The sequence below is a fragment of the Erpetoichthys calabaricus genome, chromosome 11, assembly GCF_900747795.2.
Source record: "Erpetoichthys calabaricus chromosome 11, fErpCal1.3, whole genome shotgun sequence".
In the NCBI taxonomy this organism is placed as follows: Eukaryota; Metazoa; Chordata; class Cladistia; order Polypteriformes; family Polypteridae; genus Erpetoichthys; species Erpetoichthys calabaricus.
In genome coordinates this window covers 136,008,673-136,026,754 of record NC_041404.2, presented here as the reverse complement: position 1 = coordinate 136,026,754, position 18,082 = coordinate 136,008,673, and the positions used below count along the sequence as shown (strand labels likewise).

Here is an 18,082-nt window from a genome sequence, read left to right as displayed (position 1 = left end):
TGCGTGATGGCACTTCTGATGATTTGTGCTTCATGATGAAGCCGATGGAGAGCTGAAGTGCTTGCCAGGCCCGCTCCTGTCACAAGAGGAGCCATTGGGACACCTCACTGCTGGACCTTGTAAGTCACCTAATGCTTTGTTTTCAAAAGGGGGACATAAAGAGGCGGACCACCCAGAAATGAAGGGTTTTGATTGGTTACTTACCTCATGTGGTTTGTAGTGGTGGGCAAGAAAAAAAAGTTAATCTCGCGTTTTCATGCAGAAAGGGAATAAAAAGGAACGTTTACTACTGAATACAAGCCAATGGTGACCAATGCTGTACATCGACGTGAAAAACGGCCACGGAATAAAGAAAAGAAAAATCTCCACACAATCCACATGTCTGTTATTCAGGTGCTGGCGCAAAACGTACAAAACGCATGCATTTTCTGCTAAAATACTATTGACACCCCTCATAAACAGGAAAAGCGAGAGTCACATGGGCTTGAGATTTTGAATTGAAGACAAGACTCTTGACCAATGAATGAGGGGGAGAGGCGGGTCTTCAATTGAAAAACTCAAATTCCGAATTGCATTCGGCGAGCCGTTTCGTTTTTCCCCGCAGGCTGGAAAGCCCAGTTCTCGTGGCGGGACACACGTGACGCGTTCCATTTACCTTGGAAGTTGGCTGTTGGAGCTGCGAGTCGATTGAGCTCTAGTAAAACATTTGACAAACCAATATGGACGCCTCCAGGAAAACCAGTTGTTCTTGTTCTTTCGGAATACAGACAACTACTGAACAAGCATGGAGTGCATCCAAACAGAGTAGCAACATGTCCACGGACCGCAGTTGTGTCTCATTAAATCCCTCGGACAGACAGAAGTGCCAATCAGCCGTCTGATACTGCAGCTTTCACGTCTGTTGGTGTGCGAGTGCCGGCAGCCATCTTGGATTTTGAGGTCGAGGCAACTTTCAGAGTTTCTTGTGGGGGCATTCCAGTTAAAATGTCCTACTTAGAACTCGGAAAATTCCGACTTCCCAGTTCAAATGGAATGCATAACAAGAATGGGGGAGTCGAGGATTCCGTTCCTTTTATTAATTGCTAGAAATCTGTAATGGTTTGGATTGTGTGTTTTGTTTTGCAAGTGTTGGAAGCCATTTTAGGTCCTCAGCCGCCGCCATTTTGAAGTCCCGTCGTTGGGTCCGCTTCCTCAGATTTCTAGGGATTGAACAGGATAAAAGGACGGCTAGGATGGTGATGGACGGGTTGACAGACGAGATTAGACAGGAGTCCCCGTGGACGGTGATGTTTGCTGATGACATTGTGATGTGGGGAGAAGGTCGAGGTGGAGAGGAATGAAGGCCAGTAGGACCACCAGGACAGAATACATGTGTGTGAATGAGAGGGAGGTCAGTGGAATGGTGAGGATGAGGGGAGTGAAGTTGGCAAAGGTGAAGGAGTTGAAATACTTGGGATCAACAGTACAGAGTAATGGGGATTGTGGAAGAGAAGTGAAGAGAAGAGTGCAGGCAGGGTGGAATGGGTGGAGAAGAGTGTCAGGAGTGATTGGTGACAGACGGGTATCAGCAAGAGTGACAGGGAAGGTCTACAGGACGGGAGTGAGACCAGTGATGTTATATGGGCTGGGGACGGTGGCAGAGTTAAAGATGTGAAGGTCTGCATTGGGTGTGACGAGGATGGACAGGATTAGGAACGAGGACATTAGAGGGTGGGAGACAAAGTCAGAGAGGCAAGAATGTGTTGGTTTAGACATGTGCAGAGGAGAGATGCTGGGTATACTGGGAAAAGGGTGCTGTCGTACATGGCTGGAGGTCAGACCCGGCCGGGACGCCTGGAAGGACTAGGTTGTGGCATATTTGTCCTCCAGGCTACGAGGGGGCAACCGCCCTGGAGTAGAAAAGGCCCACGGAAGGAGAGCGGGGAGGCTCGAGACCGTTGGGGCCTCTGGTCACCGCCAGGGGGTGCCCCGAGCCTCATGGAGCCCGGGACTTATTTACTTCCGCCACAGATATGGAGGACGAATGCTCTCCTGATACTTCCGCCACACAGGACGTGACGTCAGGTAGAGCAGCTGGAGCTCATCCGGGTGAGGATAAGAGGGGCCGTCTCCCTCCAATCAATGAGCTGGAGTCGGGAGCAAGAGCAGGATGAAGCTCCTGGAGAGAGAGTGCAGGTGGCCCAGGGACAAGGAGAGAGAAGGCCCAGGAGAAGGGAGACTGGGGCTAGAAGCACTGTGGGAGTTGTGCGGGACTAACTTGTGTTGTTGTGGAGAAGAGAATAAAAGGTATTGTGGATAAATATGTGGTCTCCGACTGGTGGTGTCCGGGCAATTATCACAGTGCTAAGGATAGAGATGATGGGTAAGAGGAGCAGAGGAAGGCTTAAGAGAAGGTTTATGGATGTGGTGAGAGGACATGCAGGTGATGGGGGTGACAGCGCAAGATGATGAGGACAGGAAGAGATGGAAATCCGCGACCCCTAACGGGAGCAGCTGAAAGAAGAAGAAGAGAAGGACGGCTAGGAAGCCATTTCCATACCCGATCTGCGGATGCCAAAACTCTCCAGACGTCTTGTGCCAACTCTGTCCGTGTTGCTTTCGGTTCTCACTTCTCGCTTGTTCTCTCGACCTTGAATTTGGACTCTCGTTTTGATTTCGCTTTCATTTTGCTCTTGAACCCTTTTCTTGTTGTCCATCCCTGTAACCCACATGTGGTGCTTGGTGCCACCGCTCTACTGCCAAGTTGTTTTCCCTGCCTATTGAAGAGTCACCTCTGATAGCAGAGGACTGGGATCATCGGGTAGGAGGGTCCTGTCATCTGATTGGCCGGCCCAGCACTGACTCAGCTGTGGGATGGCTAATGGGGGGGGGGGGGCGGCTTGTTGACTCTGAACCAATCCGTATGCTTGTCTGTGACAGCTCTGTCTATTCTTGTAGCTTGCTGTTGTCCGGCTGTGTGGGGAGGATGACTTGTGTTCTGTTCTCTGTGTTGTGTTTACCCCATTTTTTGACACCCGTTGCATGCTCAACCTACCTGGGGGTCTCTCTCTGAATTGCTTTTCCCAAAATTTCTTCCATTAGGCTCTTTTTATTATTTGGTCTTCTTAGGGAGTCGAGGCTGGGGGGCTGTCAAAACACAGGGCCTGTTAGAGCCCATTGTGGCACTCCCTGTGTCATTGTGGGCTACACGAGAACTGAATTGTCATCGTCGTTGTTGTTGTCTGCCAGTTGTGCCATTTCGCTGCCGGCCGGGATCATTAAACTTCATAGGCAGATAAAGCTGGCAGTCATCAGCGTAAATGTGACAGGAGACGTCATATTCTGCAATCACATCCCCGAGTGGAAGTAAATCTCATGGGAAAAATGAACCTTGGGGTCACCATGACTATTGGGGTCTGTAGACGACAAGTCATTGCCAGTGTTGTCTGACGTGAGCCATTTGGGGGCAGCACTTTGAATGCCAACAAAACGCTCAGGACGATGGTCAGTTATGCCAAACAATACAATACCATTTATATTTGTAAAGCCCAAAATCACACAAGAAGTGCTGTAGACCCTGCCTTCTGACAGCCCCCCAGCCTTCATTCTCTAAGAAGACAAGAAAAACCCTTGTGGGGAAAAAAGAATGGAAGAAACCTCCGGAAAGGCAGTGCAAAGAGAGACCCCCTGGGTGTCAAAAAAAAAAAAAGGGGGTCAATACAACACAACACACAGAACAGAAGTCATCCTCAATAGAAATATTACAAGTACAGAGCAGAATTCAACAGATGACATCCCATAATAGGATTCTGATTTGTTCAGAGTCCTGAAGACCTCGGCCATCAAGCCGCCTCCCCCTATTGGCCATTCCACAGCTGAGTCAGCACTGGGACAGCCAATCCGATGAAAGGACCCCTCTACCCCATGATTCCTGTGCTCCTCTGTCAGAGATGACTTTACCTTAGGCAGGCAGAATAACTTGGCAGGTGGGCATTGGCACCAAGTGCCAGGCAGGTGAGCAGTGGCACATTTGAGTACCGAGAAGAGAAACAGAACAGGTGAGGGTGAGTAACAAATTCTGACTCTCATATGACTTCTGTTGTAGTGCTAATGACAGTCTGCACAGTTGACCAGCAGCTCTAGTCAGGGTGTGCTAAACTGAAGTCGTGAGGATTTGAAAGCTGAGACCGAAGGGGCATCTCTTATAGTAGTAGGCAGACCACTCCACCATTTAGGGGGTCCTGGAACTAAAAGCTCGACCTCCCGCTGTTATTTTATTAATCCTTGGAATCCTAAGTAAACACAGCAGGCACATCCAGCAGTATCAGAGTGAAACCACCACATGAGTCTGTGGCCATCAGCAGGTCGTCGGTGACGCTCCGCAATGTCACACTCAGAGTCTGAAGTGTTCTGTGTCACGGCAGGTGCCTTTGACTGGCGTACTTGAGCGTGCCGTCTCGTCTTTAATAAGTGGTCCGTGTTGTACGCGTGGTCTTGTGACTCTTCCTGTCTTTTTATCGGATGCTCAAAGCTCCAGATTCACCGCCTGAACGTGGTTGGCACAAGTCGGAGGTGCTGCGTCTTTTGCTTTTCCTGGCACTTAAAGGGCAGACGCGAGTGTACGGAAGACCCTTGAGAGCTGCTCCTTTGTCGTTCAGGCCTGCTTAATAAAAAGATCACTTGCACCTGTCCAATTCCCCCCACCCCCCACACTGATGGCCATGAATCTCCCTGCACCCCCCTCCGGTGCCCATTCGTATTTTTTTTTCCTCATTTATTAAGATGGAATTCTTTACCCGACCCCCTTATCATGCGACTGATGTTGTATCTGAGAAAGCGGATCTCGCTGTGCGGCCCCCCCCCCCGGTGCCTGCTGTCTGTGCTATCTGTTTACTTCGTGTGCCGCATTCCATTTTTTCCTCATTGAATTTCTGGATATTAATAATGCAAAAAGTGCGGATGTCTTGATCGGCTCTGTGTCGTCTTTTCCACTGGTGGTCCGCAGGGAGAGGATCGATGCTGGAGGATGGAGACGTGCTTTTTGAATTCGAGATCTCTGCCTTCTCCCCCTTGCCGTTCTGATGGAGGGCTGGTTGTCATGGCAACACACGAGTGGCGAGGCTGTGACTCGCAGCCGCGGTCGTAGCGAGGAGTCGCGCCGCACTCGGCTCCGTAATTGTTATTTCAAAGAGGGACCCTCGGGGAGCCGGGTGCAGTTTGAAATTTCAGCAGCGGTTACTCGGGTGAAATGGCGTGCCGCAGATGAGCTGCGATGGCTTCTCAGGGGGCCGACGGTGTCAACGTGGCTCTCTCGGAGCTCAGCCCTGGCAGGTGCCTCGCGCACACAGACGTCTGAGTGCAAGTGACAGTGCGGCGACACGAGAGCCCGCGGTGGGATGGGAAGAGTTGTGTAGGAAGAGGAGCCGAAAGGAGCTGGCGAATGGCATGGTAATTATCGCTTCCGCCGAAACCACTGAGCGACTCGAGGCAGGATATCGGCCGTGCCCGCGCCTGCCATTGGCCCGCGTTTGTGCCCGTGCCGTTTGACGCACTGCCTGCTGTAGGACCGATGACGTGCTGCCAGCACCCCGGCCTTCAGCTTAGCCAGAGGGCACATCCCGTCTCGGGGCTGCCTCTGCGCCACATTGCCAGTCATGGTCTGGCACCCCCGTAGGGGGTCTTCATTCTGTAGCAGAGGGCCATCCCATCCACGGGCTGCCCTTGACGTTTGTTCACGGGCTGGCGCCATTGCTATCTGAAGAAACGGACTTCACTTAGCGTGAGTGACTTTGGTGCCAGTCAGCCGGGACACACACAGACTGGGGTGAAGGTGGCCAGTGAATGGACTGACTGACTGACTGGGTGGCGAGGGGGTCCCTGCAGAAAGTTGGACCTCCCAACAGCAAGTCGCTTTGATTGTTTCTCTTGACTCTTTTTTCTTTTTCTTTCTCTTTTTTTAGGAAGAATGCAAACAAATCTTGGCGCGTCAGAAGTCCAACTCCCAGTCGGATTCGCATGATGATGAAATCTCCCCACCGCCACCCAACCCAGTGGTCAAAGCCCGGCGTCGCCGAGGTGGCGTCAGTGCCGAAGTGTACACTGAAGAGGACGCCGTCTCCTATGTGAGGAAGGTGAGCGGGTCCAAGCAGCAGCCCTGCGGGTTTGGTCCCCTGCTGGCTCTGAACATTTGAATTGCATGCCATCTGTTCAGCAGCCCATCCTGGCACACTTCTTCACACTCTTGATGTCCTCCACCCTCCAAAGAAAGTTGACGTTTGGTTTGGAGAGGAAACGTGTCTGGCCTGGCACGCGTTGTATGATCTTTCACAGATGAAATAATGGCGGTGGGCTCCCAATGGGTGGTCTTCAGGGGTGGCGTCCACGCCAGGCTGTTTGGCACAATATGTTTAATAAGGGTGTTGTGCAACGCATATACATGAGTACTGGTGAACTAAATGAACTTCGTAACTGGGAGGGCACCAGTAAAGCACCGGGGTGGGCACATAATGACTGAAGATAAATATAAAATAGCAGCAAAATATTTAAATCACAATTCCAGTTATCAAGCTAGAGTGGGCAGTCGGCCTTCACCGTTATTCAGACCCGTTACATACGGCGCACAATACCTTCGCTTTCTCGCAGACCCCCTTGAACAAGCACATTTCACATGTGGATTGTAGTTAACTGAGATTACGTTTACACCTGGCATTAAAATGTGCCCGCGTCATACCCGGGTACAGTTCATATGGACACCTCACGTGTGCATGGCAATCCAGGGTTTGGTGGTCGCCCATGTTTTCCTGTGCAGTACGGCCCACCGCCTCTACGAACATGAACAGAGTCAAGAAAACGCAAATGGAAGGTGGCACACCTCACCGCCATCTTAGTATCAGGGCACAGATGTGGCAGTCTCAGGGAGGAGATGGCAGGCTGAGTGCCACCCACCACCCACCCCAACCCTCACCTGACTGCTGCCCCTCTTTCTCGTCTGACTTGAGTATTTGTTGTGTGTGCAGAGAAAACTGCATTGGCATTTCGGCTGGTATTCAGTGTGGCCGTCGCTGAAGGAAATGCGCCAGAGGACAGTGGAGTAGCTTTGGGAAATAATAATGGCGGCCACAGCCAGGTGAGCATTTTAAAATTGACCCCTGTGCCTACTTTAAAGAAAATAAGGGAGTGGTGATTAGCAGTTGTTGGCATCGGACATCTCTGTGGTGACAAATGTTGTAATCATAATTTATCCCTAAAACACTTGCTCACCTTGAGTTATGATTAAGGAATTCAGGCCTTAGTGACAATGACAGGCCGACTGTTCAGGAAATGGCCTCTTAAAAAAATAAAACCACAGGGTGGCATTAGGCACACGTATGCCCTCTAAATCAATGTGAGTTCAGGAAGAAGCACTGAGAAGACGGGCAGGCATCACAGTGGCCTGTGTAGGGGGGTCCGTTGGAGGGTGAGAGCCAGTCAGCTAAAATCTCAAATCTGGGGACCCGTTGATAAACGGGGGGGCACAGCTGTGCAGCGGTTAGAGTGGGTGCCTCCTGTGCCCGCTGTTGTCTGTGTGACGCTTGTGCCCTCTCCCGGTGTCTCACTGGGCTTCTTCCAGGTGCTTTGCTTTTGGTTCGGTGGTCCACACTGGCTTTGTGTATTAGAGAGTGTGTGTGTTTGCATAAGTGGCCTCTGTTATGGATTAAAGGATGCCACCTGCTGCCACTCCGAGGGGTCTGTCTCTGCCCACCCTGCTCTCAGACGCTCCTCTCATTTGGCCCACCCCGTGGTGCGCTCACAGACTGCCATCTTTCAGCCCTGCAGTATTTTCTCAATGACGAGTGTTTGCCCAGCACTAACACTTTGACCTCCCTATCGATGCCCGCTTTTGCACCTTTGTGCCAGCAGGAATGATCCAATTACTGACAATCAATTCAGCTGCCCCTCCAGTCACCCCCAAGCCCCCATCATACACCTCCATCCTCTGCCACACCCTGGAAGTCAATGAAAAGGGTTTGCGTGGGTCATCCCCCTGGAGTCTCCAGCACATATATACATTCGGAGAGTGTCACTGTTTTCTTCTGCCTTTAAATGATCTGAATATTTATTTCTATTTTCATATATGCTGTATATATTTTTGAGGGGGGTCCTATAGGTTTTGAGGTGGCGGGGGGGGGTCCCCTACACCAGTCTGCTCATCTTCTGTGTCTAATTTGCTCACATGGGTGTTCTTCTTGGGCCTAAAATGTGTGTGTGTGTGTTAATGCCTATGGCGCTCTGAACTGACCCACACAACTGAGTGGGGGTGAGGGCACCAGCAGCTGATCTGTGCCCACCTGGTGCAGGTGCTTCTTGCCTTATGCTCTGTGGTGCTCAGCACGTCGAAAGTTGGTGATTAGTGTGCTGCTGCTCCAGGAACTGAGGGGCAAGCGGTGAGATGGGACCCTTTTACATATTGTTGTAATTGTAAAGCACCGAGACCCCTGAGGCTATGAACCTGGGACCGGTCTGTGACCCCCACTGGCTGTCACAGGCGGAGTCAAGGGTCAGCATCTCTGTGCGGTGGCCAAGTTCACGTCAAGGCTTTGTTACGCCGTGAGAGTTGGTGGCTGTGTCCGGATTTCCAGAATATTCTCAGTAAAGGCCGGTCAGGATCCGTCACAAATAACAACCTGAGTGTGTGTGTGTGTGTGTGTGGTTTATCTAAATTAAAATTCATCAAACACGGGGAAGACACCCCAGGGACCCCCACCCGCTCACTGTCCTCTCATGGTCTTCATTACAGGTGATACCGAAGGACTACAAGACCATGACGGCCTTGGCGAAAGCCATTTCCAAGAATGTACTTTTCGCACACCTCGATGACAATGAAAGAAGGTAAGTGCTGGCTTTGTCACCGCATGTCTGCATCTCGCAAAAAAAAAAAATGACAAAACAACACCGTTTGGCGCGGCTGGGGGGAGAGGGTCCCGTAAAGAGTCGCGTGTCACCCTCTGTACTCTGTGAGGACCTCAGAGCAGACGTGACGCGGCCTTCAGCCTTCTTATAGAATACGCGAGTCTGGCTGTCCGGGATTTGAAATCAGCCGTGTGACCGATTGACCTGAAATGTGGCACACGTATTCTATGTGACGTCTACTGTCTGCTTTCAGGGGGACGGTTGACCTCCAAGGTTATTCCTCTTTTGATTTTATTGTAGAATCAACTCTCGGCAGCGGCCAGCAGGGCGGCGGTGTGGCACATGCGTACGGGCGCCGTTCTCATTCCCTACCACCTTCGCCGTCACTTCCTCTACGTCTTCATATCTTTAATCATTCTTGAGGCAGCTCAAGTGAAAGTGAGGAAAACGTACAAAGTAATTGCAGCACAAAGACTTAATCAGCTTTAACGTGAAAAGATGCTGACGAGAGAAGAGAAGAAGCGGGCATCTAGGATGGAGACGAGAAGAGCTGCTCAGGAAGGAACAAGCGCGTCAACCTCTGAGCACACGAATGGTAGACCTACAGAGAAAGAGGAAAACTAGGAATGACAAGTCAAGTGGATAACGTATAACGGTGGAGCAGCGTCACGAGGCAAATGAGTAAAACCGGTGACGAGTGAACAGGAAGTGGGCGGGGAGTGGCACGGCTCGATGGCGCGGACCTGACATGAGTGGGTGGGTTTTTCTTGGCCTTTCTCGTTCATCCCTTTACTCCTTCGGCCTCATCAGACGGAATGACGCGTGGGGCTCGCTGGGCTCCGTTATGAATCGATACTTCAGGTTTGTTTCTGTTATTTTCTTGTTGGTCATTTGTTGGGTATTAAGAAGCCCCTCCGCCATCTCTGCTTTACATGTTCAAAGTCATTTCTTTAAATGTCGACTCTTGATGTGTCTGTTTATCCATCCATCCATTATCCAACCCGCTATACCCTAACTACAGGGTCACAGGGGTCTGCTGGAGCCAATCCCAGCCAACACAGGGCGCAAAGCAGGAAACAAACCCCGGGTAGGGCACCATCCCACCACAGGGCACACACACACACACACACCAAGCACACACCAGGGACAATTTAGCATGTCTTTGGACTGCAGGAGGGAAGAAACCCACGCAGACATGGGGAGAACATGCAAACTCCACACAGGGAGGACCCAGGAAGCGAACCCAGACGGGTCTCCTAACTGCGAGGCAGCAGCGCTACCCACTGCGCCACCATGCCACCCCTGCGTCTGTTTAGTTCTCATCTAATGTGACGCTGACATTTTTACTGGAATGTTTGTAAGGCTTCTTGTCGGGCGACTCCCCAGGCTTGTGTCTAAAGTGCTCCTTTTTATTGTCTTTTTTTCATTGTTGTTTCCTGTCATTTGAGTGTTTGTTTTATTTTTCCTTTGTTTCATTATATTTTCTCTCTTCATCTTGTTCTTCTTTATTATTACGTCGTTTCTATGTACATTTTGCTATTCTTTCATGTTCCTTGTATTTTGTGGGTGAGTCCCCCCAGGAGGCGGGGCCAGCCATCCATCCATCACAGTTAAGGGACCACCCCCCCCCCCCACCCATATAAAGGCAGGCTGAGAACTGAAGTCCGGGCGGCTCATTCAAACGCACTCTGCTTCATTTAGAGCCGATTTATTCTTCACGCTCACAACACACACTCGTCATGGCTGCCATGCGTTTTGACGCGTCCTCTGAGCACATCCTCAGAAGTTACTGTGACGCGCGGGTGAATTGCACTTCCAGCAAAAAGTCAGGGGGCACAATGTGATCAAGTTGGAATGTGACGTCAGAGTCTCCGTCTGCTATCCACATGTCAGGACCGATGTTTGACGAGGGGCTCGATGTGGTGAAGCACAATGACGACAAACGCATTGGTGGGCTTTTATATTAAAGCGTGGCGTGTTCCCCCTCGTAACGTCACAATCCATTTTAAAGGTCGCACATACCCTCCCTCTTATGTGCTGCACCTTCACAACATCATCAGAAAGTCCGGCGGCGCATTTGGGCCACAGAGAAAAAAAACGAAGGACACGATGAAAAGGTCAGTTTGGTGAGTAAAGTGGAAAATTTGTCTTAAATCTCGATGTCTGCTTTAATCTCGTAGTTTACTTTGTCATTGAAGCAGACCATCGTGAACGTCATCTTAACACCCACCCAGCTGTTAATCGCTACAAGCTTCCTGACGTGACAGCGGCGATCGCCACACAGGACACATGACAGGGCCTGGTAAAGCCCATTGTGGCACTTGTGTGATTTTGGGCTATTGTATTGTATTATTGGCTATTGTCTTGTATTATTGGCTATTGTATTGTATTATAGGGTATTGTATTGTATTATTGTATGACAGTTCTGATATTCCAGCCGTCTGCCCTTTCAGAATCCTTAGATTTCTACTCCATGTCACTCTCATGTCAAAGTATGGATGTGACATTTCATAGATAAGTCATTAACTTTGTTTAAATATTGAATACTGATAATAATTACACATATAGGGGTGGCAGTGCTCCCTCTCAGGCAGTCGAGTCTCTGGTGGTCCCTGCCTGGAGTTTGCATGGGTGGCTTTCCACAGTGGGCTCCAGTGTCCTTCCAAAGACATAAAGGTTTGGGGATTGGCTGACACTAAAATGACGCCAGTGTGTGTGTGCGTGTGTTCTCTTTGCAATGAGCTGATGCCCATCCAGGGATTTTGTTTCTGTCTCGTGCCCGATGCTTGCTGCAGTGGGCACATCCCTGGATTGATGGATGGAATCATTAAACGTCCATCCTTTTCAGAGTTATTGTGCTGAGGTGTCCTCGGAATGGAACGGACGTTTCAGGTAATTCCCAACACAGCAAAGCCGAACGTTTTCTCCCCGTGATGACATCTCGGTTTTTGCCACTGTTTCTTGGTTTGTTCTTGTGGGATTCAACTTGGATTCCGTTTGCTTTGGGTTATTTTTTTGATTATTGTTACGCTTGTTTGAATCTTTGGTTGTATTTTTTCTTTTCCTTTATAACGAGTTATTGTGGCCTTGCCTTTATACAAGCCAGGGGTTGACGGTGATCCTCTCCCACATTGGCCATTTTGGGTGTTTTTCAAGACATTTCCCAGCGTATTTTTGAACTCTGATTTTGAGGCACATGTGGGCCTGTTGTCGCCCGAGGCTGGGCTGCCTTCTGATGCCCCGTCTCAGGGCAGGCTGGTGGGATTCAGGCCTGTTTCCTTGGCAACATCGTGAATCTCGGGCATATGGCCACTTGGACTGCAGCTGTGTGTTGAGTTTTCTGGTGCTCGGCTGGGGCTTATGTTGATGAGGGGGGGACATAAAATTCCTGGAATCCGTCAGTAGCATGGAAATATGCCAGGGGTTGTTCTCACATTGTGGCAAACCTAAGCTGATTGAGATGCCCGTTTCTGATTTTCATTATAAAATCACGCAGGTGACTTCGCCGCATGTTTTCTACAAGCACGTTAGGTGGTTTTGAGCATCAAGATAACGACGATGGTGTTTTTTAAACATTTGTGGACCACCGGGGGTGCAGTTGAAACACCCACGTGTTTATTTTTCTCTTTTTGCCTTCCCCATTTCCCAGCAGAGCCCAAAACTCTTCTTCTTTCTCTTTCCTCCTCCACTCCTCCTGGCGGCTCCGTCCTCTCCCACCCGACTCGGACCCCCAGGAGTGGTGGCCGCTGGCTCCTTTTATAAAACACCCCAAAGTGCTCCAGGGGCTCGTTGACTCAGTTCCGGCCATTAAAGGCTCAGCAGCTCCCCCTGGCAGTGCCCAGAGCTTCCATGCACGCCGGGGGGGGCTGCCCTCTGTTCTGGATAGGCTCTCTCCCCCGGACCTTCGATGGACTTGTTAATAAAGAGTTACGGGGCAAATGTTTAGTTAATCGGCAACGTTACACAAACCTGCTGAGGCATCAGTGGGAAAGCAACAGGAAAAACCAAACGTCTGGAGCCGCGGCGCACACGAGAACCCACCTGCACCCACCGTGTCATCACTCAGTCAGAGGTCTTTGACCAAATACGATGTGCTTGTTGCTTCGCTCGCTGGAACGTTTTTTGTTCTCTGAGACTGAAAGGCAAACAATTTGCTGCCATCTTAGAAACCCAGGAAAACAAAAACTGCAGGGGGCGCCAGACGCGAAAACGAAAGACAAGTAGAGGATTTGGAGGTCCGATGGCGCTGTGAGTTCTACAATAAAGTCTCATGTTGACAATTCTGGGGGGTTTTGGGTGCCCCCCATGAACCCCCATCCCCCAGGCCACTTCACTTCAGAGGGATGCGTTTCTGTTTGTGACACAGCAGTTAGCACATTTGGCCCAAATCCCACAGTTGAGCGCTGTGCTCCTGTTTACGTGGCAGCGCCGGCCCTCGGTTTGATCTCGCAGAACACGAGTACCAGCATCCTGGCGCTTCGCAGAACAAAGTGTATCGCGGCACCAGGATGGAGGAAACAATGCGAGTGCGCCAAGGGAGTGGCAATCACAGGGGCGACGTGGGGGCACTGACTTCTTCTTTTTTTGTCCCTTAATCGACTGAGACTGCTGTCGGCCCACCTGCTGCCTTTCATCCTTACAGCTTTTGTGTTGAGATCACACACCTGTTGTACAGGTGCTTTACGCTGAGGGTCCTTGTGTATTACAGTAACCGTTCCTGGATTGTCATCTTCACACCAAACCGCTTTGGCCGCATTGGACTGTGTAAGGACCTTGTCGCCAGTGTCTATTGTCATCAGTGTCTGTTGTCGTGTTAAAATTGTATCACCGTAGGGTAAGGGCAGGCTTGTCTGATTGTTGTTGTCTGTATTGGATTGTCCATTTAATATCTTCATTCTTCATTTGTTGGCGTCGTGTCTCTGCCTGTGAGTGTGTGCCAGTCGGGCCAAGGCTGGATGTGTTCCCGGGATCCCCACCAAGAAAAATAAATAAATCACCGTCCTATCTGTGACGCTAACACAGTATGGTGCAGACAGATACGGGACAGCAAGATTCTCAATACGCATTATATAGGAACCGCAATGAGCAATACGTCAGCAAGAAACAAAATCTATACTATATCTATATACTAGGAGGCTCTGCCCGCTCCTCGCTTCGCTCGCCAACTCCTGGGCGGGCGCTACACACTAACCACTTCACGGCTCTGCCGCTCGCGTGTGGGGAAGCGGATGGACAATTTAAACAGATTGTTATTTTCATGGGAATTGTTACATACACATAATAGAAGTAACTATTTTACATTACAGGGAGTAATTAATGATATTATAAAATAGTCAAACGTAATGAATTGAAAGTAAATTAGATTTCATGTTGCGTTATACAATTTGCTCTGTTTGGCTTTGAAATGAACACACAAATACTTTTTAAACTTACACTTTTACCGTAAAACAATTTTTTGAATTCACTTTTCGTCAATATCGCATTGAATTTTGATTCCGTGTTTGGACTTTCATTGTGACAACGCAACGTGTAACTGGCCGTGAGTGAATTTCGTTTCTTTCTCTCTATTAAATAAAACGACTTTTTTGAATGTTTGTCCCTGTGATATGTTAATTGTCTTTGCCAAAGCTCTTTTAACGGGAAACTGTAAACGTTTTAATACGAATGGCATATCACAATCTCCTTTGGTGTCTCATGTCATTAGTGAAGATGGACTACATTACCTTTCTTGTGACCTGTTAATATTTTCCATGTCAGAATTGTTTGACCGATTTTGAATACAACTAATCTTGTCCTATTGCATGGCCCGTCACTCGGACGTAAGTTACGTGATAACATTACGATACGTCCTTCTTTCAACAGTAATTCAGCTAGTGGGAGACCAGACCGTGTTAACGGTTTAGATATTCCACGCTGATATTGTAAGTTGATGTTTTCATGTTCCGCACCGTCAGCAGAGTCTATTGATACACATTTAACCAATTTGCCGTGTAACTGAGCGACATTTTTTTTGGCGTTAATTCGTTTGACTTCATCGTTTCTCGCTGCTAGGATTGCCCGTGTACTTATTTTTACTGTTGATAACCCTTCGAGATGAAATTAATTACGTCTTTTTTAATTGGGAACTTAAAGTGAGGAAAACGTAAAAATTCATAAGAGCTGAGAGCGCAGGAACTGAGTCTGACAAAAGCATTCACACCGTGGGCGTGGGCTGTTAACCATGAATGGTTCAGAGGAGGGCGGGACTTGAAGAACTCTCTTGGCGATCGTCTCGTCTCATCTCAGGATTTTCTTTTATAATAGAGAGACATTAGAGGGTCCGCTCAGGTTGGATGGTTGGGAGAGAAAGTCAGAGAGGCGAGATGGCGTTGGTTTGGACATGTGAGGAGGAGAGAGAAGGGTGCTAAGGACAGAGCTGACAGGTAAGAGGAGAAGAGGAAGGCCTAAGAGAAGGTGGTGAGAGAGGACATGCAGGTGATGGGGGTGACAGAGCACGATGACGAGGACAGGAAGAGATGGAGGAAGATGATCCGCTGTGGAGACCCCTGACAGTAGTAGCTGAAAGAAGAAGACGACGAAGAAGAAGAGAGAAATATATTTAACGAGATTTTTGGACTTAGCGGCAGGTTGTTTCTTTCATTTTGTTTTCAGATGCTCCGCCACTTGCTTCAGGTTTGATATTCCACGTTTACCGGCCGGTGTTTTTAAAGATGGCGCCGAAGCTCTAAGCGCAGTCGCGGGTGTCTGGGAAAGTCGAGAGACCGCGATAGGGGAGTCCATTTTGGATTATTAGTGTTGGTGTACTGTAACGTTTCCTTTTGTGTCATAGTAACCTATTAACGTTTTGTGTTTTGTTATTTAGTATTTCATTTTGTGTATTTTGCTGTCGGATATTTAGTTTTTTTTTTTGAGGTGTGTGTGACTCCCCCAGTAGACCCGAAATGGTATCTCCCAGTGTTGAGGCAGGCTGACCAGGGAATTGAGAGGCCTTTATAAGTGCAGTTATGGCGGACGGACGATCGTTCAGAGAGATTTGAGAAGGTGCGCCAGGCTAAGAGGTGCCTGGTGGCTGAGCCGTTAGTTGATGTTAAGGAGCGGCCCCCCGAGGCCCCTGAGATCTTATTGTTGAGGAGTTGAATTTAGGAGTCCACTTTGGTTTTATTTGATACCCTCACATGAACTAAAAGTTGCCCACATCAGGGCGAGAGTCTCTGCGTTCACATCTTCTGTTTTTCTTCTTTGTATTTTCATAATCAGATTTGTTTTGTCATAGGATTATTTTTTTTTTTTTTTTGCAAAATGACCCTAACTTTTTGAACATCTGCCTCTCTTATTACCCCCTCGGTCCCACTAGCAGGCTGCTTTAGCAGACGGTGGGTGACCCCATCGACGGTGAGCGGTGAGACCGCTACTCACTTAAACTTGTCACAAGGAGCCGTCGAGTTCGGATGTGAACTTAATGAATAACGTAATCAACGCGGCGGCTCACTGCGGGGGCCACAAAAACCCTCCAGCTGTGGGAAGAGACGTGTCAGCTGGGGGACATGAAAAGACTTTGAGGAAACGTTCAGGTGAATGTCAAAATGTGATAAAATGAGGGGGTCTGGAGACTTGCTGAAGGGGGGCTACACAATTGGCAGGGGGGTCTTTCTCCGCGTTCTGCATATTCGAAGTGTTCAGTAGAACGTGGGCCCCTCCAGCGCTTTGTAGTTTGGAGTTTAATGAACTGTTGCTTTCATCTGACAACGTCAGTTTACTGTAATCGGTGCCGCCAGTGCAGTGACAGGATTCGCTTTCTGTCGTTTGGTGTTGAATTACACGCAGCAGTGGCTTCATCAGGTCCACCTGTCTGGTACCTGGCAGAGCTCCCCTTAAGCCTCCAGAGCCCGAGGGTTTATCTGTCTGCTTGGTGCAGCAGTGACGGCTGGAGGGATGGCGACTACTGTGGCACAGATGGCACCAAGCCGGAGTGGACCTGGCACCACAGCCGTGGACTACTGGCATGCTACAGTGTGATAACGAGAAGCCCACAAAGTACGGTGCCATCTGCCCCCCTCCTGATCTTATTCATGACACTTCATTGTTTCAGACCCCCAAACAAGTTTAAGTAAAACACAAAAGACAAGCCAAGTAAACACAGGAGATAAGGTCACCAATGGGCATATCACACAAGTGACAAAGTCATTGTCACCAAGTCCAGCAGTAAAGCAAACTGAAATGAGACAAGATGCCCAGCCCCGAGCTTGGCTCAATCAGCACGTCACTTCAGCAGGACCCCCGTCCAGCCATGTGACGTTGACTCAGGGGTCTCCACAAGCAGCACGCCGGGCCTCAGCCAAAAGAAAATCAAAACGGCCCGAGAAGGAACGTTACTGAAATGTCTCAGTCTGTCCAACCCAGGGACCCCCACGGACCCCCATGAGAGCCATCACCTCCTTATGGTAAATCTGCACGGCCCAGCGCAGAGAAAACTCGTGTGGATAGTCACAGACGGACAACAAAGGAGCTCAGGTCAGCTCGGCTCATGCCAGTCTTCACGACCGGGCAAACACAGGAGACTTGCAGGGTGGAGACCATTGCTGAACAACAGGAGCATAGAGACTCGTCTAACATCTGACCAAACCACCCGATTACCCCCAAAGCTCCTGGGATGACGTTCTGTGGACGCTTTGGCTGACAGGAGTCACGTCACCTCAGGCGTAAAGCTGATGCCTCTCCCCCCAATGACACAAGGCAGTGCGATGGCGCTGGGTGGCTCTGCTGCTTCAGGGTCCGGGTGACTTGTCTTAATCGAGGGACACACGGGTGTCCGGCCATCAGTCCGTGATTTGAAGTTCAGGTGCTCCCCGATTACACCGTAGACCAACAGTCCAAGTCCTCTAAAAAAGCAAAGTCAATGAAGGCTTTGGAGGGTCCTGGTCAAGGAGCTGGCATGAACCCCACTGGGCAGGACCTTCAAAGGATTCTGTAGAGGAGAGCGGGCCAAAGCCTGAGCTCCTGTGACCCGTCTGAGTGCAGTTGATGGCACAGCCAAGTATTACGTTTAAGGGGGGCAATCACATTGTCACATGGGTGGGAGAAGTGCTGGTGAACTTTTTTATTTTTTACCTACAATAAATCAAATGGTCCTTTAAAAAAAAAAACTGTGTGTTATGTTCACTCAGGTGGTCTTTCGTATTCTACTAACGTTGTGTGGACAATGAAGTGTTACGAA

At 49.5% G+C, this 18,082-nt stretch overlaps 1 protein-coding gene across 1 annotated transcript in view; it reads left to right on the top strand.

Annotated features, from left to right (window-relative positions):
- The window catches only part of LOC114660967 (protein kinase, cAMP-dependent, regulatory, type I, beta), a 102,348-nt gene that overhangs the window by 22,952 nt on the left and 61,314 nt on the right, over positions 1–18,082 (top strand). Inside the window, 2 exon segments of the mRNA XM_028814012.2 lie at positions 5,940–6,110; positions 8,756–8,847. Coding sequence (XP_028669845.2) covers positions 5,940–6,110; positions 8,756–8,847 — 263 coding nt within the window.